Source organism: Mustela lutreola, chromosome 3 (assembly GCF_030435805.1).
Source record: "Mustela lutreola isolate mMusLut2 chromosome 3, mMusLut2.pri, whole genome shotgun sequence".
Classification (NCBI taxonomy): Eukaryota; Metazoa; Chordata; class Mammalia; order Carnivora; family Mustelidae; genus Mustela; species Mustela lutreola.
In genome coordinates this window covers 37,832,778-37,856,267 of record NC_081292.1, presented here as the reverse complement: position 1 = coordinate 37,856,267, position 23,490 = coordinate 37,832,778, and the positions used below count along the sequence as shown (strand labels likewise).

General features: G+C 35.4%; 1 protein-coding gene across 7 annotated transcripts in view; it reads left to right on the top strand.

Moving 5' to 3' along the window:
- VPS13B (vacuolar protein sorting 13 homolog B) overlaps window positions 1–23,490 on the top strand; it is a 792,142-nt gene that overhangs the window by 139,405 nt on the left and 629,247 nt on the right. For all 7 annotated transcript variants that reach the window (XM_059165934.1, XM_059165936.1, XM_059165932.1 and 4 more), the window contains exon 17: window positions 11,678–11,859. In XM_059165934.1, the coding sequence (XP_059021917.1) occupies window positions 11,678–11,859 (182 nt within the window). The remainder of the gene's footprint in view (window positions 1–11,677; window positions 11,860–23,490) is intronic.

The window sequence follows — 23,490 nt, the reverse complement described above, 5'->3', positions numbered from 1 at the left end:
CCTGTCGGAAAACTTGATATTTTCCACATGCAATTTTATGATCAGTTGGGTGTGAAGTTGTATAGGCAAACACAATTTGTCTCTTGTTAAAAGTTTTAAACTTAGAGGTATCCAAATGAACATTTATAATTCATTCTTAGATTATTGACTTTAAATTTGATTTTTGGGATATTGGAGAATATTATTGTAAGACGTACATCTTTTTCTATGAGAAGAATTATGCTAGCTATTCCCCAGTATTTGGTTTTGTCTATGTACAACAGCAGGAGAATATTATCTTGTGACAGCATTTTATTCTAGTGACAGTATCTTTGAAATACGTCTGTGTTTCATTATTTTTGGGAACTGAAACTTAAGAGTATATTCAAAAGAATTCTTATTAGTATATTAAAAGGGAAATGTTTTGGTTAGAAATCACTCAGTTTAGTGTAAGGTTTTTTTAAATCAGTGTCTCTAAATTTCTTAACTGTGTTTGATTTAATCTCTTTTTAATACATTAATTTGAAATTTAAGAACAAATAATCATTGGAGATCCCCAAACCCGAAGGATTGTATAGTGCATACTTAGTGGCAGAAGATAATCTCTAAGAATAGCATCATAATGCTCTTGTATAGCATTTGTACTTCACTAATTCCACTACATACAGGGATTTATTTGAACCTCACAATGGAGAAGTCATCTGTTTTTTATTTTAAAGATGTGGAAATGAAGAATAAGGGAAGGTGCTATGGTGGATCTAGAAAGATAAGTCACCGATTCTAGACATCTTTTAATTAGTTTGTGATGGAACCGTCAATAGCATGTTGGTAACTATTAGCAAGTTTTCAATAATAACTTTGTATTCTTTATTATGATTTATAACTTTAAAAAATATTGCCAGTTTCCTAGATGAATCTGTTAATACTTAGCTTTTTTCATCTGATTAATGACTCATTTATTTGTTTTAAAAATAATATTTTGGCACCTATCATGTGAAAACTTGTGTTGTAGGCCCTGGAGTCCCATTATGAATAAGATGCAGTCTTTGCTTTTTCTTTCTTGATTACCTAAGTATTTAGAGAGATGTTCTTTTCTTTTCTTTTCTTTTTTAAGGTTTCAAGTTCTAAAAAAAAGTTCTAGTCAGTTAATATATGGGGTAATATTGGTTTCAGTAGTAGAATTTAGTGATTCATCACTTATGTACAATATGCAGTGCTCATCACAAGTGTCCCCCTTATCACCCATCCCCCATGTAGCCCATTCCCCTGCCCACCTCCCCTCTAGCTACCCTCAGTTTGTTCTCTATGGTTGAGAGCCTCTTTTATGGTTTGTCTCCCTCTCTCTTATTTTTTCTTTCCCCTATGTTCATCTGTTTTTTTTTCTCTTAAATTCTACATATGAGTGAAATCATATGGTATTTGTCTTTATCTGACTGATATATTTCACTTAGCATAATATTGTTTAGCTAAATTGACTTCATTGCAAATGGCAAGATTCCATTCTTGTTGATGGCTGAGTAATATTGCATTGTGTATGCATACCACATCTTCTTTATTCATTCCTCAGTTGATGGACATTTGGGCACTTTCCATAGTTTGGGTCTTGTTGATACTGCTGCTATAAACATCGGGGTGCATGTGCCCCTTTGTAACAGTATTTTTGTATCCTTTGGGTAAATACCTAGTAGTGCAATTGCTGGGTTGTGGGGTTGTTCTCTTTTTAACTTTTTGAGGACCCTCCGTACTGTTTTCCAGATTGCCTGCACCAGTTTGTATCCCACCAACGGTACAAGAGGGTTCCCCTTTCTCTGCATCTTTGTCAACGTCTGTTGTTTCCTGTGTTGTTAACTTTAACCATTCTGGCAAGTGTGAGGTGATACCTCATTATACTTTTGATTCATATTTCCCTGATGATGAGTGATGTTGAGTATCTTTTCATGGGTCTTAATCACCAGCTAACTTTCATATCTGCAGCCAGGTTTCTTTGATTGACTTGTTTTTGAAAGATAATTCTAATTATGTCCTTCTCCAGCCTAAAATACTTTGCTTCTCACAGCTTTTACAGTGAAGATTAAAATCTTTAAAACATTCTGCAATACCCTCAGTGATCTAGCCCTTGCTTAGTTATCTGTGTTGATCTGAATGTCCTCTTTAGCCCCTTCCACCTTTTGCCTTCTTCAGTTTCTTTTTTCACCAGGTCTTTTACCATATTGTTTTACTAGTCAATAGCCTAAATGACTTTTACTTACCCTATAGGTATTGGAAACTGACACTTTTCTCTGACTAGGTTACATCCCCCTAATATATTCCTTCATTGGATATCTGTTCTGTTTTTCACTGCACTTTTCATGGAAGTGATTTTACACTGGTTCGTGTGATTATTTAACAGCTTTCCTTTCTTTTTACTTAATCTCCATATGGACCATCTTTTTCTATAGAGGACATTTCTCTTTCAAACCTTGACTCTATTGTAGACAAAAATAAAAACTTATTGACATACAGCTGGTAATTTCTATAGTGATTTCATTTTTTTTTTTTTTTTTTGGTTGTCTGATTGATGAGGTTTTAGATTATGTTTTTGACAACTAAGTCTGTCTCCTGTTTACTTACATAATATGTGTAAAATGTGCTCTTGGTCAAAGGAAAAAAAAAGTGACTTTAATTACTGAACTTGACTAAAGTTTCAGTGATTTTTCTACTCAGAATTCTTAAGGTTGTGTTTGAATGTTACTACATACATAAAGTATATTCTATAAACACACTTCCCTTCTCTTTTTTCTTGAGTAGACATTTTTACTTAAGTAGGTGAATTGTTTATATTGAATAACTTGTATAGGAGATGATGAGAAAATGAAGGGACAACATTTTGTTCCTTTTGTATTTTGTTTGCTACTGTCCATAGTTCATTGTACAATATTGGACATTGTATATTATAATAATCAGAAATTGATTTTTATCTTAGTGTTAACTTTTTCTTTTTCTTTTATTTAATATTTAAATTGAAGTAGTATTTTAGAAATTTGAAAAATGCTGAACTTTTCAAATCTAAATATAACAAGATATAATTTGCATTTTATAGTTATTTGCAAATGCTACAATCATTGTGGTTAAAAAATGTACTGGTAAGAATGTTGTGAAAGGGATATTCTTACACAGTGCTGATGAATGTGAAACGGGATTCAAACTATTATGAAGTATGCATAAGATCACTGTGGAACTGTGTATATTACTGTAGAAAGAACTTAATCTCTGAGAATGTAATTTAGTTAAAAAAAGCAGACTATAGACACTCCCCCCACAGAAACATACATACATAAGCACACACATCCATTAAAATTTTAAGTATATATGAATGCATAAAATCAAAAGAGGTCTATAGTTGTGTATGCTAAACTTATAATAAGTAGTTATGTATCAGGGTGGAGTGGAATTAGAAGGAAAGAGGAACTTTAACCTTTCATTTTATCTACTATTTAATTTAAAACATTTTTTTCCCCTTTTTATTGAGTACTGATGTATTGTGTAAGGTATATAGAACTAAATACAAATTTCTAAGCTTTTTAAACTGCTTTATTTTGAAGTTAAGTTGGTGAAGTTTTATACTCATTTTGTTTTGGAAAAAGTGATCTAATTTTATTTTACTGTACAGGATATGAGTAATAACAAAAATACATTTTTGGAACCAATTTGTAGGTTCAAACTCTGCATTTGGGGACTCTATATAAATCTTTAGATCCAGCTGTTGCTGAGGATATTCTTTCAATTGCTGTGAGGTGTGTTGATTTTAAGAGAATGGATGGCTGTTCCTCAAGTGTATGTATGGCAATTGTTTAATTCCTTTGCATCAAATAGTAAAAACTATTTCCACATTCTTTATTTAAAATTTTGAAGGTAGAATTTTCTTTAAAGAAATGCCAGATTGGTCCAGAAATTTCATCAGCTCTGTATTATGATTTGTCAGCAGATGATACAAGTAGAGTCTTTTAAAGTATTTGTTAATTAGGGCATATTCATTTTCAATCTTTGCTACTACACAATCAAGACCTACTTGTTTCTGTTTCCCTCAATTTATTCTGGAGTTTGTCCAAGTTGGGTTTTAATGAGTTGTTTATTCCACTAGTTACATTAGGATTTATTTTTCCCTAGAGAGTAATGTTTGAATTGATAGTTTTAAAACCTATTCTGTAAAGTGAACATATGTTCAGACTAGGACTTCTCTGATACGTGAAATAGGCATAGTTAAATAATTTTATTTTTACCAACTTACATGTTAAAATGTTGGTTTAGTGATTTTTTTTTTTTTTAGGTATTTCCAGAATTTGTTAGATATTTTTCATGTGAACTTGATCAAACTTTTTTAAAAAAAAATTAAATAAATATATAGTGGCATAAACCACAAGGAAAATTTTATTTTATTGTGCATATTCACTACATTTTAAAGAGCCTCCCAAATAGCCTAAATAAAGTTGTAAAAACTATTGGTCTGTTAACTTTCTGAAGCAAATGTGGTATGATGTTATGGTTAGATGAATTGGGTCTGATGAAGTGGACACATGGGTATTTATTATTTTTTTATATTTGTTAACCTATTAGAAATATTACAAAATTGACCAAAACAAAAAGGAATGAAACCTCTCTTCATTGATACCAACAGATATATTGTATAACCTACCATCTTTGGTCAAATTATTTTTAGTTCATTTTAGTTCAAATGCTACTGGAGTACTAAGCAGAAGCATAATAAAATGTACTTTTATTTGTGGTCAGCTACAGCTGGAAAATAAAACCACAAAAAATGTCCTACGTGTATGATATAATTTATTTGTTTATTATTGAATTCTGGCTTTTGTACAAAGTGGATTATTTCCTTTGATGTTAAATTGAATCTGAAGGAGAGGATTGCTCCCTACCCTTGGGTATTATTAAATGTAGAATAAATTAATCTTTTTGAATTTGCATATGTTTAACTTTTTATTCAAGTCCATGTTACCCATTTGGGAGCCATTTTATGTAACATATGATGGCTTGGAAGTTAGAATACCATATACAGTAGCTTAATTTGTTATGAAATAGTAAAGGCTCACTTATAAAAAGAATCCCAACTTTAATTTTGCCTTATAAAAGATTATTGCTGTAGTTATAAGAACATGGCTCTTGCTATCCTATAGAACTTTCTATAGTGTATTTAACTCTAATGATAGAGTAGTTTAATTGTACATTTTATATTGTTGGTGTTCCAAATTTTTTTTTTTTCTTTACTTGCTATCACTAATACATTTATTTTGGTCAGGAATTTTGAGAACTTAATATAGAAATAAATACTCATTTTTAAATGCTTATAAAATAACAATTTACAAAATAGTTGCATTGTTAAGAATGCAAAAGGAACAACAGTGACGTTATAAATTTGTGTATTGGGTCCTTTTTGTTTTAACATTCTATTTCTTTTAATGCCTGGTATTTTACCTGTTTGGTTTATAGAATCTTTTATTCAGTGCATGTTTGTTTCTTGGTCTGTTCATTTCAGCCTGTCGACTTTCTGGCAGAATGTAATCAGGATTGTGGTTGAAGGGTAAATCCAGGTAGAGCTACATATTGCTATTACATATTTGAAAATTGTATGGATAAGGTGGTCTGTGTATTATTAATGTGCAGTTGTATATTTAAATTGCCTGGCATGCTATTTAAGAGAGCTGGGTGATTTTGTTGTTGTTGTTTTGATATCTTTGAGTGAGAGAAAGCATATTTACTTAGACCACTGTTCCTAGGAACAGAGTTCTGACTACATGAGGGAGATTTTTTGTTTTAATGAGATGAAGTCCGCATTATACAACATTCACCATTTTAATTATTTTAAAATGTACTATTCTTTGGTTTTTAGTATTTTTACACCATTTTGCAGTCATTGTCATTATCTGATTCCAGAGCATTTTCAAAACTCTAAAAAAGAAACCCTGTCTCCATGAACATTTCATATGAACAAAATCGTACAATATGTGGCATTTTTTGCCTGGCTTCTCTCATTTAGCATCCTTTCAAGGTTCATCTGTGCTATAGTAATTATTACTACTCCATTCCTTTTAATGGCCGAATAATATTCTTTTGTGTGGATGTATAGCACATTTTGTTAATCCATTTTTCAGTTGGATTGTTTGGTTGGGTTGTTCCACTTTTGGGCTGTTGAGAATAATGCTGCTATGAACATGTATTTATGAGTTTTTATATGAACATGATCTCAGTTCTCTTGGGTATATATGTAGCAGTATAATTGCTGGGTCGTACAGTAACTTTATATTTACTTTTTTGATGAACTGCCAGATTGTTTTGCAGTGGCTTTAGTGTTATACATTCCTACCTCCATTGTATGATGGTTGCAATTCTTCAACATCCTTTCCACACTTGTTATTTTTATTTTCTGTTTTTTTTTTTTTTTTCATTCTTTATAGCCATCCTAGTGAGTGTGAAGTGGCAGCTCAGTACAGTTTTGATTTTCATTTCCCAGATGATGTTGAGTATCTCTTAATGTGTGTATCTTCTTTGGAGAAATGTCTATTCATGTTCCAGTTCATTGTTTTTTAAAATATTTTATTTATTTGAGAGAGAGATAGCATGAGAGAGTGAGTGAGCATGAGCAGTAGAGAAGGGGAGAAGGAGAGGAAGAGGCAGGTCCCCCTTAAGCAGGGAGCCTGACCTGAAACTTGATCCCAGCACCCTGAGGTCATGACCTGAGTTGGCTTAATGGACTGAGCTGGTAAACTGTTCTAGTTTACTTTTAAATTGGGATGTATATCTTCTTGTTGAATTATAGGAGTTCTTTTTTTTTTTTTTTAAGATTTTATTTATTTGAGTCTGAGAACACGAGTTGGGAGAGGGACAGAGGGAGAGAAGAGCACGAAGCAGACTCTGCACTGAGCAGGTAGTCTGGCGCGGTGCTGTATCCCAGAACCCTGGGATCATGACCTGAGCTGAAGGCACTTAACCGACTGAGCCACCTGAGGTGCCCCGAGTTGGGAGTCCTTTACAAACTCTGGACAGTAGACTCTTTTACATATATGATTTACAAATATTTTCTTCCATTTTATTATCTTCTCACCCTCTGAATAGTAGCCTTTGGTATACAAAATTTTAAATTTTGATGAAGTCAAATATATCTTTGTCCTTTTTAGCTTTTCTTTTGGTATGATATTTATGAAACTGTTCTTAATCTAAGATCATGAAAATTTATAGCTGTTTCTTTCTAAGAGTTTATAGTTTCAGTTTTTTTTTTAAATCAATTTTGAGTTAATTTTCATATATATGGTATGGTAGGGGTCCAACTTCATTTGTACTTGGATATCCAGTTGTTGCAGGAGATTATTCATTCCCTAGTGACAGGTGGTGATTACACTTACTGTAGTGAGTATCGAGTAATGAATAGAATTGGCAAATTACTGTTTTACCCCTGAAACTAATATAATATTTTATGTTAACTATACATCAATTAAAAAAGAGTATCCATTCCCCATTGATTGGTCTTGACAGCCTTATCAGTAATTGGACATAGATATGGGGATTTGTTTCTAGACTGAAGTTTTAGGTCACTGATTTTTTTGTCTATCCTTATGCCAGTATGGCACTGTTTTATTTTCGTACTAAGTTTTGAAATTTGGAAGTGTAAATTTTTGAACTTGCTCCTTTTCAAGACTGTTTTGACTATTCAGGATTCTTTGTAAGTCCATATGAATTTTAGGATTATTCACTTTTAAAATAGACTCCTGAGATTTTGATAGGGATCAAATTTAACCCATTAATGAGTTTGGGGTTTACTGCCATTTTAATAATATTCAATTTTTCAATCCATAAACATCTCTTACCATTTATTTAGATCCCTTCTGTAATTTCTTTCAACAATGTTTTGTTGATTTCAGGGCAACCGTTTTGTACTTCTTTGTTAAGTTATTCATAAGTATTTTTTGTTGTTGTCGCTATTATAAATGGAATTGTTTTATTTCCTTTTCTGGTTGTCATTTTAAGTAAATATATAACTAATTTTTTGTAATTCCCTTATATCTTTGAACTCAGTTGAATTTTTTAGCTTTAACAGGTGTGTGTGTGTGCACGCGTGCGTGCGTGCTGCGTGTGCGTGCACGTTTTAAGGTTTCCAATATATAAAATTATCTCATCTGTAAGTACTGATATTTTTACCTTTTCCTTTACACTTTTTTTTTTAGATTTTATTAATTTATATGAGTAAGAGAGAGAGTATGCACACATGAGTGGGGGAAAGGGAAGAAAAGGGAGAAGCAGACTCCCCGCTGAGCAGGGAAACTGATTTGGGACTCAATCCCAGGACCCCAAGGTCATGACCTTAGCTGAAGGCAGACGCTTAGCAAACTGAGTCATCCAGATGCCACTTTTCCTTTACACTTTGAATGCTTTTACTTACTTGTCTTGGCTAGAACCTATACTGCAATGTTGAATAAAATGGCAAATAAATGGCAAAAACAGAGATCTTTTCCTTTTCCCTGATCTTAGAGAACAAACCTTCAGTCTTTTATCACTAAGTATGATGTTTGTTGTGTATTTTTCATAAATGTCCTATATCATGTTGAAGAATTTGTCTTCATTCTTAGTATGTTGTGTTTAAATCATGCAAGACTATTGTATATTTGTCAAATGCTTTTTTCTGTATCAGTTGAGATGTACATGATTTTTCCCCTTCTGTAAATATGGTGTATTGCATTGATTGATTTTCTTTTGTTGAACCACTCTTCTATTTCTGGGAAGAGTACTAGTTGTCACATTGTGTAATGTTTTAATTTCTTCTGATATGTTAGTATTTACTGAGGATTTTTACATTTGTGTTCACAAGGGATATTGGTGTGTTATTTTCTTATTTTTGTCTAGCTTTGGTTTCAGGGTAACATTGGCCTTACAGAAGGAATTAGGTTCCCTCCTCTATTTTTTTTGCATAAGTTTGAAAAGGACTTCTGCTATTCTTTTTTGAAAGAAGTTTGGTAGAATTCATCAGTGAAGGCTTCTGGTCTTGGACTTAACTTTCTTAAGACTTATACTTCATTTTTGGAGGATAGTTTTGCTGGAATTGTAATTACTGATTGACAGTCTGTCTTTTTGCACTGTAATATTTCATCTACTGCCGTGTGACCTCCATGGTTTCTGATTGGGAATGCCTTCAAAACTCAACCAGGCAGTTGACAATTCTGCCTTCTTTTCTTGTGCAGACTGTGAAAGTCAGTGGGAGGTAAGAGCCTCAGGCCTTTCTATGGTCTTTGCTCTGCTAGTAAAAGAGTCAAGTGTGTGTATGGCCTTCTGTATTCCCAGGAAGACACTGGAACTTTTTAACCTTTTTATTCTCTAAAGCAACACTTCCCAGACTTTCCTCCCAAGATATTGGTTAATCTGTTTTTTGCCGCTTTTTTAATCCCTTGCCCCAGGAAGTAAAGGCTAATGTAATACATTTGGCTGTAAATGTTTTCTACAAGTGCTCCAGGGTGGTTTATTTGTTTGTTTGTTTTTTAAGTGTTGGGAGAGTTCTGAATTATAAGAGATAAAGTAAGCTCATTGAGTTGATCCTCATAGCTACCAGATGGGTCAAAGCAAAAACCACAATTCCTTCTGAATAAGGTTTTCTCTCTTAACCACTACTTACTTGTACTGAGAATGTGGACGGTTAAATGCCACTGCTGGGCTGAGGGAAAAGGGATTCAACATGGGTAACTAAAAAACCAAAAAACTCACTGGTCTGAGAGTCAGCTGCTTTTTTTTTTTTTTTTAAGTGTTCCCTGTTTGTTGCAGGATTTTAGTTAGTTTCCAGAGTTTTGAAAAAGTTAACTCTAGAGAGGTTTTGCCAGATTTTTGCAGCTTTTTTTGAGAGATAGACTAGTGTGCCTCACTCTGCTGTTTTTGCTGATGCCATTCCTCTTAGGGAGGTTTTAAGTGAAGGTCATTTCAGTGAGGAGGTAAGAAATTGATAATCCAGTGTTGGGTCAGGGAGTGGAGGTAGATTGATATGTTTAATGCTCATATCTTGGCGTTTTTTTTTTTTGTTGTTGTTTTTTGTTTTGTTTGTTTTTTTTGAGAGCCAGCACGCATACTTGTGCACATACACACACGTGGGAGAAGGGGCAGAGAGAGAGCGTGAATCTCAAGCAGGCTCCATGCCCAGTGTAGAGCCCTTTGTAGGGCTCCAACCTAAGAACCTGAGCCAAAATCAAGTCAGACGCTTAACTGACTGAGCCATGCAGATACCCCGGTATCTTGGAATTTTAAAAATGATTTATGAAATTACTTCATTTGACATAATTTATGATTTCCTTAATTAATTCTGGAAATATTGTAATTTAAATTAAAAAGTAAAAAAAAGAGATTTCTATAAATATAATACAGATTTCTCAAAGGACCAAGCCAAACAATATAGACATTTATATAAGGAAAGGATAAGATGATATGAATCATCTTCCACTCTTATCTTACAGAAATAACTATTAAAAATTCTAGACAGGGGGTATCTGGGTGGCTCAGTGGGTTAAGCCTCTGCTTTCAGCTCAGATCATGATCCCAGGGTCTTGGGATCTAGCCCCGGGCTCTCTGTCAAATAAATAAAATCTTAAAAAAATAAAAATAAATTCAGGATATTGAACACTCTGGAATCAGGGTTAGATGAAATCTCAAGATCAATGGCTCTATAAACCCTGTTCAGGTATTTCTTATGAGTAGAACCTATAGAAAAACAATTGATTTAGTGAATTAGGTTATTATCAGGCTGCAACAACCACATGGCCTTCTTGCGATTGCCTGGACTTGCCATCCCAGTTCTCCCTCAGGAACTTTTCATTGACTCTTCGTTTGCTTGAATCACTTTCTAGAGGTATTCACTCAGCTGGCTCTTAACTTCCTTCAAGTTCGCTCAAGTTTTGCTTGGAATTAGATCTGTTTTTTTTTTTTTTTTTTCTTTTAAAGTCTACACACATTATGAAATTGCTCCCTCTTCAGTTTCTATTTCATGTTCTACTTTTCTCTTACTGTCAAATAGGAACCTGGGTATAATGTAAATATTTCATAAATACTTATGAGAGAAGTAGGATAGAGGGCTCTGGATTAGAATCCCTGGATATAAGTTTTTGTATTTTTACTCTAAGATATTTAGAACAATGCAGAACTGGTAATAAATTTTCTTAAGTGTTGGCCTTCTGAGTGGCTCAGTTGGTTGGGCGACTGCCTTCAGCTCAGATCATGATTCTGGAGTCCCGGATCAAGTTCCGTATCGGGCTCCCTGCTCAACGTGGAGTCTGCTTCTCCCTCTGATCTCTTCCCTCTCATGCTTTCTCTCCTTCTCTCTCTCTCTCTCAAATAAATAAATGAAAAAAAGCTTTAAAAATTTTTTTTCTTAAGTGTTAACTAGTATTATTTTCATTGTTATCTTTGAAGATTATCTAGGTTGAAAAATTATAATTGAACAGAGTATATGTGTGTGTGTTTGAATGTGTATGCATGGACATTATTTTTATATTTATATTTTTTATTATAAGTTTTTGAAATAGTGAAATTTAAATTGTGGAGTTGCATATCTATTTGATTTAGTTGTATTTAAATTATTTCGAATGTCTGCTTTTTTTTCCTTACAGCCTAGTTCATTTTTTATGTTGCTATTTGTAAATGCTGTTTACTATACTGTTATTCTTTCTCTTTTCTTATGCAGGACCAAAAGATCTCAGATTGCTGTAACTGAAGGTATATTTGAACTTCCAAATCTCACAATTCAAGCGACAAGAGCACAGACACTTCTGCTCCAAGCAATATATCAAAGCTGGTCTCACATTGGAAATGTCAACTCTTTGTCAGTGAATGAAGCTTTGATGAATGAAGTTTTCCAAACTATAGGTAAGATCACAGTCTTCTTGGCAAGTATTTGGAAAATTCTTATTGGTGGTGACTAATATTTTATTATTCAAATTCATAAGTATAGTCTGCTGAACTTAAATCGTGTACTAAAGTTCTGTGCAAGTGGATATTTACAGCTCCTGTGTAAAATTCAGGATATGAGGTAAGCCATTCAGTTTCATTCCCTGCCACCAATTTCTGGATATTTTCAGGGTGTTCTTTTTTACCAACTTCTTGCATAGTTAACCCTCTCGCCTTACATGGATAACTTCCAAGGGGATCAATGTGATGTGTATGTTTGAAATGATAGCGAAATCAAGCATAAGTACATTGAGAGATAGACTAGTGTACATTGAATATGCTGGTAAATATGAATAAAATCTTGTTCATAATATTTTAAGACTTGGTAAGCAAATTATCCTTTTTAAAAAATTTAAATTCAATTAATTAACATATAGTGTATTATTAGTTTCAGAAGTAGAGTTCAGTGATTCATCAGTCTTATATTACACCCAGTGCTCATTATATCACATGCCCTCCTTGATGTCCATCACCCAGTTACCCATCTTCCCACTCCCACAAATTATCTGTTTTGTGTGAAAAACATTAGTCTTACACCTTGACTGGTTAAGTTTACTACTAAAAATAAAAAATCTGCTTTGATGCCACCATAGGAGATGTTATCTTTATCTTACACTTACTTTGCAGGTAAACAAAAAAATTTACAGAAGTTTATCTTCTTTTAATTGACTCAGTTTAAAATAATCATCTTTGTTTTGTTAGTAACACAAAAGTAGCTTTTAAAGAAGAATATATTTTTATTAAATGTAATCATCCTTTCAAATAATAACCTGTGAATTTCCTACTTCTCTTGCCTATGAAAATAAGACATTGGCTTTTTGTTTTTATATGATGCTTTTGAAGGTTTTAATTTCAGACCATACTGTGGGGGACTATATTATAAATTCTAAAAAACATAAAATAAAAAAGCATTATAATTAGAGCCTTTTTTTGACAAGTCTAATGACTAATATAAAATTTTATATAGTTTTGTGTTGTCAGGTTTTTAAGATTCTATAAAGAATGACAAGGCAAATGTTTCATTAGCCTAGAAGCTGTTAAACTTGGGGCTTATGAAAGGCCTTTAAATTCTTGAATCTTCTGAAGTAGTACCCAAATTTTAGTATGTATGAACACTTAACTCTCCTACCACACATACATACATATTTATAATCTCTTTTTAAGTCGATTCTTTTATTAAATGTAGTGAATAAGTAATTCAGACAGTTTTGACTTTAATCTATTTTTTCTTATGTTATCATAGTTAACAGTTAACTTTCTTTTCTTTGGCATTGCCCATACTTCTTGCATTCTTTTACTTAAAAACTTTTAATGATTTAGGTGTATGTCTTGGAAAGAATGTATAGCTAGATTTTTTTTTTAAAAGATTTTATTTATTTATTTGACAGAGATCACAAGTAGGTAGAGAGGCAGGCAGAGAGAAAGAGAGAGAGAGAGATGGAAGCAGGCCCCCCGCTGAGTAGAGAGTCCGATGCAGGGCTTGCTCCCAGGACCCTGGCCAACATGACCTGAGCCAAAGGCAGAGGCTTTAACCCTCTGAGCCACCCAGGTGCCCCATAGCTAGATTTTTTAAGTGAAGTTTTATAGTCTGTCTTTTAGCTAATAACTTTAATCCATTTAGGTTGGTGTGATTGTTTTGTGACTTTGTTTCTATCTTACTGTTTGTCTATTTTTGTACTTTTTAAACTATATTTTGTAAAAAATAGCTATTCCTTTTTTCTTTTTTTTTTTTTTCCATTTCTGCTTTTTGGAATTGTATGTTGATAGTGAATTAATCGCTTAAAAGATAACTGCTGCTTAGGGAGAAAAAACTTGTGGTCATTATCTTTAAGAAGTTAAATGTTGAGGGGCGCCTGAATGACTCAGTTGGTTAAGCATCTGACTCTTGATTTTGGCTCAGATCATGATCTTGAGGCTGTGAGATTGAGCCCCACATCTGGTTCTGTACTCAGCACAGAGTCTGCTTGAGATTCTCTCTCTCCCTCCCTTTCCTCTCCCCACTTGGGGGCATGTTGTCTCTCTCTAAAATAAATAAGTAAGTAAATAAATAAAATCTTAAAAAAAAAGTTTTTGTAGAGATACCGTATGACCCAGCAATTTTACTTTCAGATATACACACAAAATGGACTACATACTATGTCCACCAAAATCTTGTACATGAATGTTCATAGCATTATTTTTTGCATGTAATTATTTTTAAAAAATTTTATATATTTAAGGATAGCATTCATAATGTTTTGATAAATGTGGTGAAATGATCACTTACAATCAAGATAATTAACCTATATATTTCCTCACAATTACTATTTTTTAAAATGTCGTGTGAGTATAAAAAATCTATCTTAGCAAATTTCCAGTGTACAGTATACAGTATTAACTGTAATCATCATGTGAGGCTGTACATCATATTTATAGGACTTACTCATTCTATATAACTGCAACTTTGTACCCTTTGACCAACATCTCATTTTGCCCATCTTCCTGCCCCAGTAACCATTATTATTTCTCCTCTGTGCTTACATGAATTAAACATTTTTAGATCCCACATAGAAAGGAGATCACAAAGCACTATTCTTAATAGCAAAGGTGGAAACAAAACAAAGGTCTATTAACTGATGAATGGATAAACAAAAATCTTCTATATCTGTACAGTGGAATATTTTTCAAATGTAAAAAAGTATGAAGTACTGATACTTGCCAGGATACGGATGAACCTTGAAACACCTTCCTAAGTGTAAGAAGCCAGATGCCAAAAGGTCACAAATTATGATTCCATTCTTATGAAATACTTATAATATCCAAATCCATAGAGACCAAAAGTACATTAATGGTTGCCAGAGTCTGGGGAAAAGGAGTAATGGAGTGACTATTAGAGAGGTAAGGTTTTGGCAGAGGTCAAGATGGCGGAGAAGTAGCAAGCTGAGACTGCTTCAGCTAGCCGGAGATCAGCTAGATAGCTTATCTAAAGATTGCAAACACCTGAAAATCCATCGGCAGATCGAAGAGAAGAAGAACAGCAATTCTGGAAACAGAAAAACAACCACTTTCTGAAAGGTAGGACCGGCGGAGAAGTGAATCCAAAGCGACGGGAAGATAGACCCTGGGGGGAGGGGCCGGCTCCCGGCAAGCGGCGGAGCAACCGCGCACAAAATCAGGACTTTTAAAAGTCTGTTCCGCTGAGGGACATCACTCCAGAGGCTAAACCGGGGCGAAGCCCACGCGGGGTCAGCGTGGCCTCAGGTCCCGCAGGGTCACAGAAGGATCAGGGTGTCTGAGTGTCGCAGAGCTTGCGGGTATTGGAACGGGAAAGCCGGCTACAGAGACAGAGCCGACAGTAAGCTTGCAGCTCCGTGTTACCTTGAACCGGTCGCAGGCTCGGTGAGCTCGGAGCGCGGCCGGAGGTCAGGCAGACGGGAGTAACTGGGCGCTGTTCTCTGAGGGCGCACTGAGGAGTGGGGCCCTGGGCTCTCGGCTCCTCCGGGCCGGAGACCAGGAGGCCGCCATTTGTATTCCCGTCCTCTGGAGCTCTACGGAAAGCGCTCAGGGAACAAAAGCTCCTGAAAGCAAACCCGAGCGGATTACTCACCCCGGCCCCGGGTAAGGGCAGTGTAATTCCGCCTGGGGCAAAGACACTTGAGAATCACTCCACCAGGCCCCTCCCCCAGAAGATCAACAAGAAATCCAGCCGAGACCAAGTTCACCTACCAAGGAGTGCGGTTTCAATACCAAGGAGAGCAGCAGAATTCTAGAGGAGGAGAAAGCCAAGCACGGAACTCATGGCTTTTTTCCTGTGATTTTTTTTAGTCTTGCAGTTAATTTAATTTTTTCTTTTTCATTTTTTTTTTTTTCTCACCTTCGGGTAAAATTTTTTTTTTTTTTAACTGTTACCTTTTTCTTTTTTAACGATTTTTTACTAGTTTATCTAATATATATATATATATATATATATATATATATATATTTTTTTTTTTTTTTTTTTTTACATTTTTCTTAGGTGTTTTCTTTTTTTAAAAATATTCTTTTCTTTTCTTTTCTTTTTTTTTTTTTTTTTCTTTTTTCTTTCTTCCTTTTTGAACCTCTTTTTATCCCCTTTCTCCCCACTCACGATTTTGGATCTCTTCTAATTTGGTTAAAGCATATTTTCCTGGGGTTGTTGCCACCCTTTTAGTATTTTACTTGCCCCTTCATTTACTCTTATCTGGACAAAATGACAAGACGTAAAAATTCAACACAAAAAAAAGAACAAGAGGCAGTACCGAAGGCTAGGGACCTAATCAATACAGACATCGGTAATATGTCAGATCTAGAGTTCAGAATGACAATTCTCAAGGTTCTAGCCGGGCTCGAAAAAGGCATGGAAGATATTAGAGAAACCCTCTCGAGAGATATAAAAGCCCTTTCTGGAGAAATAAAAGAACTAAAATCTAACCAAGGTGAAATCAAAAAAGCTATTAATGAGGTGCAATCAAAAATAGAGGCTCTAACTGCTAGGATAAATGAGGCAGAAGAAAGAATTAGTGATATAGAAGACCAAATGACAGAGAATAAAGAAGCTGAGCAAAAGAGGGACAAACAGCTACTGGACCACGAGGGGAGAATTCGAGAGATAAGTGACACCATAAGACGAAACAACATTAGAATAATTGGGATTCCAGAAGAAGAAGAAAATGAGAGGGGAGCAGAAGGTATACTGGAGAGAATTATTGGGGAGAATTTCCCCAATATGGCAAAGGGAACGAGCATCAAAATTCAGGAGGTTCAGAGAATGCCCCTCAAAATCAATAAGAATAGGCCCACACCCCGTCACCTAATAGTAAAATTTACAAGTCTCAATGACAAAGAGAAAATCCTGAAAGCAGCCCGGGAAAAGAAGTCTGTAACATACAATGGTAAAAATATTAGATTGGCAGCTGACTTATCCACAGAGACCTGGCAGGCCAGAAAGAGCTGGCATGATATTTTCAGAGCACTAAACGAGAAAAACATGCAGCCCAGAATACTATATCCAGCTAGGCTATCATTGAAAATAGAAGGAGAGATTAAAAGCTTCCAGGACAAACAACAACTGAAAGAATTTGCAAATACCAAACCAGCTCTACAGGAAATATTGAAAGGGGTCCTCTAAGCAAAGAGAGAGCCTACAAGTGGTAGATCAGAAAGGAACAGAGACCATATACAGTAACAGTCACCTTACAGGCAATACAATGGCACTAAATTCATATCTCTCAATAGTTACCCTGAATGTGAATGGGCTAAATGCCCCTGTCAAAAGACACAGGGTATCAGAATGGATAAAAAAACAAAACCCATCTATATGTTGCCTCCAAGAAACTCATTTTAAACCCGAAGACACCTCCAGATTTAAAGTGAGGGGGTGGAAAAGAATTTACCATGCTAATGGACAACAGAAGAAAGCAGGAGTGGCAATCCTTATATCAGATCAATTAGATTTTAAGCCAAAGACTATAATAAGAGATGAGGAAGGACACTATATCATACTCAAAGGGTCTGTCCAACAAGAAGATTTAACAATTTTAAATATCTATGCCCCCAATGTGGGAGCAGCCAACTATATAAACCAATTAATAACAAAATCAAAGAAACACATCAACAATAATACAATAATAGTAGGGGACTTTAACACTCCCCTCACTGAAATGGACAGGTCATCCAAGCAAAAGATCAGCAAGGAAATAAAGGCCTTAAATGACACACTGGACCAGATGGACATCACAGATATATTCAGAATATTTCATCCCAAAGCAACAGAATACACATTCTTCTCTAGTGCACATGGAACATTCTCCAGAATAGATCACATCCTCGGTCCTAAATCAGGACTCAACCGGTATCAAAAGATTGGGATCATTCCCTGCATATTTTCAGACCACAATGCTCTAAAGCTAGAACTGAACCACAAAAGGAAGTTTGGAAAGAACCCAAATACATGGAGACTAAACAGTATCCTTCTAAAGAATGAATGGGTCAACCGGGAAATTAAAGAAGAATTGAAAAAAATCATGGAAACAAATGATAATGAAAATACAACGGTTCAAAATCTGTGGGACACAACAAAGGCAGTCCTGAGAGGAAAATATATAGCGGTACAAGCCTTTCTCAAGAAACAAGAAAGGTCTCATGTACACAACCTAACCCTACACCTAAAGGAGCTGGAGAAAGAACAAGAAAGAAACCCTAAGCCCAGCAGGAGAAGAGAAATCATAAAGATCAGAGCAGAAATCAATGAAATAGAAACCAAAAAAACAATAGAACAAATCAACGAAACTAGGAGCTGGTTCTTTGAAAGAATTAATAAAATTGATAAAACCCTGGCCCGACTTATCAAAAAGAAAAGAGAAAGGACCCAAATAAATAAAATCATGAATGAAAGAGGAGAGATCACAACTAACACCAAAGAAATACAAACTATTATAAGAACATACTATGAGCAACTCTACGGCAATAAATTTGACAATCTGGAAGAAATGGATGCATTCCTAGAAACATATAAACTACCACAACTGAGCCAGGAAGAAATAGAAAGCGTGAACAGACCCATAACCAGTAAGGAGATTGAAACAGTCATTAAAAATCTCCAAACAAACAAAAGCCCAGGGCCAGACGGCTTCCCGGGGGAATTCTACCAAACATTTAAAGAAGAACTAATTCCTATTCTCCTGAAACTGTTCCAAAAAATAGAAATGGAAGGAAAACTTCCAAACTCATTTTATGAGGCCAGCATCACCTTGATCCCAAAACCAGACAAGGATCCCACCAAAAAAGAGAGCTATAGACCGATATCCTTGATGAACACAGATGCGAAAATACTCAACAAAATACTAGCCAATAGGATTCAACAGTACATTAAAAAGATTATTCACCACGACCAAGTGGGATTTATTCCAGGGCTGCAAGGTTGGTTCAACATCCGCAAATCACTCAATGTGATACAACACATCAATAAAAGAAAGAACAAGAACCATATGATACTCTCAATAGATGCTGAAAAAGCATTTGACAAAGTACAACATCCCTTCCTGATCAAAACTCTTCAAAGTGTAGGTATAGAGGGCACATACCTCAATATCATCAAAGCCATCTATGAAAAACCCACCGCAAATATCATTCTCAATGGAGAAAAACTGAAAGCTTTTCCGCTAAGGTCAGGAACACGGCAGGGATGTCCATTATCACCACTGCTATTCAACATCGTACTAGAGGTCCTAGCCTCAGCAATCAGACAACAAAAGGAAATTAAAGGCATCCAAATCGGCAAAGAAGAAGTCAAATTATCACTCTTCGCAGATGATATGATACTATATGTGGAAAACCCAAAAGACTCCACTCCAAAACTGCTAGAACTTATACAGGAATTCAGTAAAGTGTCAGGATATAAAATCAATGCACAGAAATCAGTTGCATTTCTCTACACCAACAGCAAGACAGAAGAAAGAGATATTAAGGAGTCAATCCCATTTACAATTGCATCCAAAACCATAAGATACCTAGGAATAAACCTAACCAAAGAGACACAGAATCTATACTCAGAAAACTATAAAGTACTCATGAAAGAAATTGAGGAAGACACAAAGAAATGGAACAATGTTCCATGCTCCTGGATTGGAAGAATAAATATTGTGAAAATGTCTATGCTACCTAAAGCAATCTACACATTTAATGCAATTCCTATCAAAGTACCATCCATCTTTTTCAAAGAAATGGAACAAATAATTCTAAAATTTATATGGAACCAGAAAAGACCTCGAATAGCCAAAGGGATATTGAAAAAGAAAGCCAACGTTGGTGGCATCACAATTCCGGACTTCAAGCTCTATTACAAAGCTGTCATCATCAAGACAGCATGGTACTGGCACAAAAACAGACACATAGATCAATGGAACAGAATAGAGAGCCCAGAAATAGACCCTCAAATCTATGGTCAACTAATCTTCGACAAAGCAGGAAAGAATGTCCAATGGAAAAAAGACAGCCTTTTCAATAAATGGTGCTGGGAAAATTGGACAGCCACATGCAGAAAAATGAAATTGGACCATTTCCTTACACCACACACAAAAATAGACTCAAAATGGATGAAGGACCTCAATGTGCGAAAGGAATCCATCAAAATCCTTGAGGAGAACACGGGCAGCAACCTCTTCGACCTCTGCCGCAGCAACATCTTCCTAGGAACAACGCAAAAGGCAAGGGAAGCAAGGGAAAAAATGAACTACTGGGATTTCATCAAGATCAAAAGCTTTTGCACAGCAAAGGAAACAGTTAACAAAATCAAAAGACAACTGACAGAATGGGAGAAGATATTTGCAAACGACATATCAGATAAAGGACTAGTGTCCAGAATCTATAAAGAACTTAGCAAACTCAACACCCAAAGAACAAATAATCCAATCAAGAAATGGGCAGAGGACATGAACAGACATTTCTGCAAAGAAGACATCCAGATGGCCAACAGACACATGAAAAAGTGCTCCATATCACTCGGCATCAGGGAAATACAAATCAAAACCACAATGAGATATCACCTCACACCAGTCAGAATGGCTAAAATCAACAAGTCAGGAAATGACAGATGCTGGCGAGGATGCGGAGAAAGGGGAACCCTCCTACACTGTTGGTGGGAATGCAAGCTGGTGCAGCCACTCTGGAAAACAGCATGGAGGTTCCTCAAAATGTTGAAAATAGAACTGCCCTATGACCCAGCAATTGCACTATTGGGTATTTACCCTAAAGATACAAATGTAGTGATCCAAAGGAGCACATGCACCCGAATGTTTATAGCAGCAATGTCCACAATAGCCAAACTATGGAAAGAACCTAGATGTCCATCAACAGATGAATGGATCAAGAAGATGTGGTATATATACACAATGGAATACTATGCAGCCATCAAAAGAAATGAAATCTTGCCATTTGCAACAACATGGATGGAACTAGAGCGTATCATGCTTAGCGAAATAAGTCAAGCAGAGAAAGACAACTATCATATGATCTCCCTGATATGAGGAAGTGGTGATGCAACATGGAGGCTTAAGTGGGTAGAAGAAGAATAAATGAAACAAGATGGGATTGGGAGGGAGAGAAACCATAAGTGACTCTTAATCTCACAAAACAAACTGAGGGTTGCCGGGGGGAGGGGGTTTGGGAGAAGGGGTTGGGATTATGGACATTGGGGAGGGCATGTGATTTGGTGAGTGCTGTGAAGTGTGTAAACCTGGTGATTCACAGACCTGTACTCCTGGGGATAAAAATATATGTTTATAAAAAATTAAAAAATTAAAAAAAAAAAAAAAAAAAAAAAAGAGAGGTAAGGTTTTATATTTTTTTTGGGTGGTAAAAATGTTCTGGAATTAGAAGTGTTGAACTTTTTACACTTGTGAATATGCTAAATTGCACATAATTGTACACATTAAAAAGGTGATATTTGTTACACTGATTTATCTCATTGAAAAAAACTTTAAGTTGTTGAATATTTAGGTAGACTGCATTATTATATCCTGTGATCTGAGTGTCTTTATGCCCCCAAAGTTCATATGTTGAAATTGTAGTGCCGAATGTGATGGTATTAGGTAATTGGGGGCCTTTGGAAGGTTATTAGATCGTGAGGATGGAGTGCTTAGGAAATTAAGAAGAGGCTTGCGAGTGTTCCCTTGTCCTATCCACTATGTGAGGACACACCAAGAAGTTGCCAATCTGCAACCTAGAAGAGGTTTTTGTCAGAATCTGACCATGCTGGCACCTTGATCTTGGTCTTCAAATTTCAGGAATGAGAAATAAACTTATATTGCTTATAGGTTGCCTAGTCTGCTGTATTTTGTTAGAGCAGCCTGAATGGACTAAGATGTTACATTACTGCCATTCATATGACCATAATCTTATGTGGAATTACTGTACAAAATCTGTTCTTTTAGGTCCTTACCCATAAGGCCTACAGTCAGGCCTTCATTGGCCATAGCATTTATCACATTCTGAAATTATCTTTTTTTGGGGGCAAATTTCTATTTCTGAAGTGATGTTCTATCCAGAACTTTTTTGGTTTACTGTCTTAAAATATTAACCTACCTTTACTTAAATTTTTTCTTTTTGTCAACTGGCTTAGATCACCTTAAAATTCATATTAATAGGTATATGATGGTGTTATTTATGGCTATAATTTCCCTTTTTTTTTTAAGAGTTTTTTTTTTTTAAGATTTTTATTTATTTATTGGACAGAGAGATCTCAAGTAGGCAGAGAGGCAGGCATAGAGAGAGGAGGAAGCAGGCCCTCCGCTGAGCAGTGAGCCCAATGCTGGGCTCGATCCCAGCACCCTGGGTTCATGACCTGAGCCGAAGGCAGAGGCTTAACCCAGCCACCCAGGCGCCCCTAATGTCCCTTTTTTCTAACCCAACTAATTTTATATTTCTTTTTCTGAATTTATCAAATGAATTGTGCTATCATAAAACATCTTATTTAAAATTTCTTTCTCTGAAAATATTCTGTCCTAACAGAATACTGGCACAGATATTACGAAATGGATCAGACAGGTGACTACAGGTTAACTGATTCATAATCTGATGTTTTGTTATTGAGAAACCTAAAATTAGTGGAAATAATTTTTGCAGCTTAGAGGAAGTGAGGAAAATGGAATATAGGAAGTTTTCCCTCTTTGCCAAGGAATTTTTTTTACCAAATTAAGCAGCTCTAAAATTGATAATAAATGAATTTCTCCCTCTCTCTTTCTCTGTCCGTCCATCCATCCATCCATCCACACACACCACATCTTCTTTCTCCATTCATCTATGATGGACATTTGGGCTGCTTCCATAGTTTGGCTATTGTAAATAACGCTGTAGTAAACATAGGGATGCATGTATCCCTTCAAATTAGTGTTTTTGTATTCTTTGGGTAAATTCCCAGTAGTGTGATTGCTGTGTTATAGGGTAGTTCTAATTTTAACTTTTTTTAAAAAAAGATTTTATTTATTTATTTGAGATAGAGAGAATGAGAGAGAGCATGAGAGGGGAGAAGGCCGGGGGAGAAGCAGACTCCCCATGGAACTGGGACCCCGATGCAGGACTCGATCCCAGGACTCTGGGATCATGACCTGAGCTGAAGGCAGTAGCTTAACCAACAGAGCCACCCAGGTTCCCAGTTCTAATTTTAACCTTTTGAGAATCCTCTATCCTGTTTTCCACCATAGCTGCACCAGTTTGTATTCCCACCAACAGTGCAAGAGGGTTTCCCTTTCCTTACATTCTTACCAACATCTGTTGTTTCTTGTGTTGTTGATTTTAGCCATTCTGACAGGTGTGAAGTGATCTCTTATTGTAGTTTTAATTTGCCTTTCCCTGATGATGAGTGATATTGAGCATCTTTTCATGTGGCTATTGGCCATCTGTATGTCATCTTTGGAAAAACGTCTATTTGTGTTTTCTCTTCATTTTTCAAAGTTATTTATTTTCAGGGATATTTGTTTTTTGGGTTTTGAGTTTATGACTTATTTATATATTTTGAATACTAACCCTCCATCAGAAATGTCATTTGCAAATATCTTC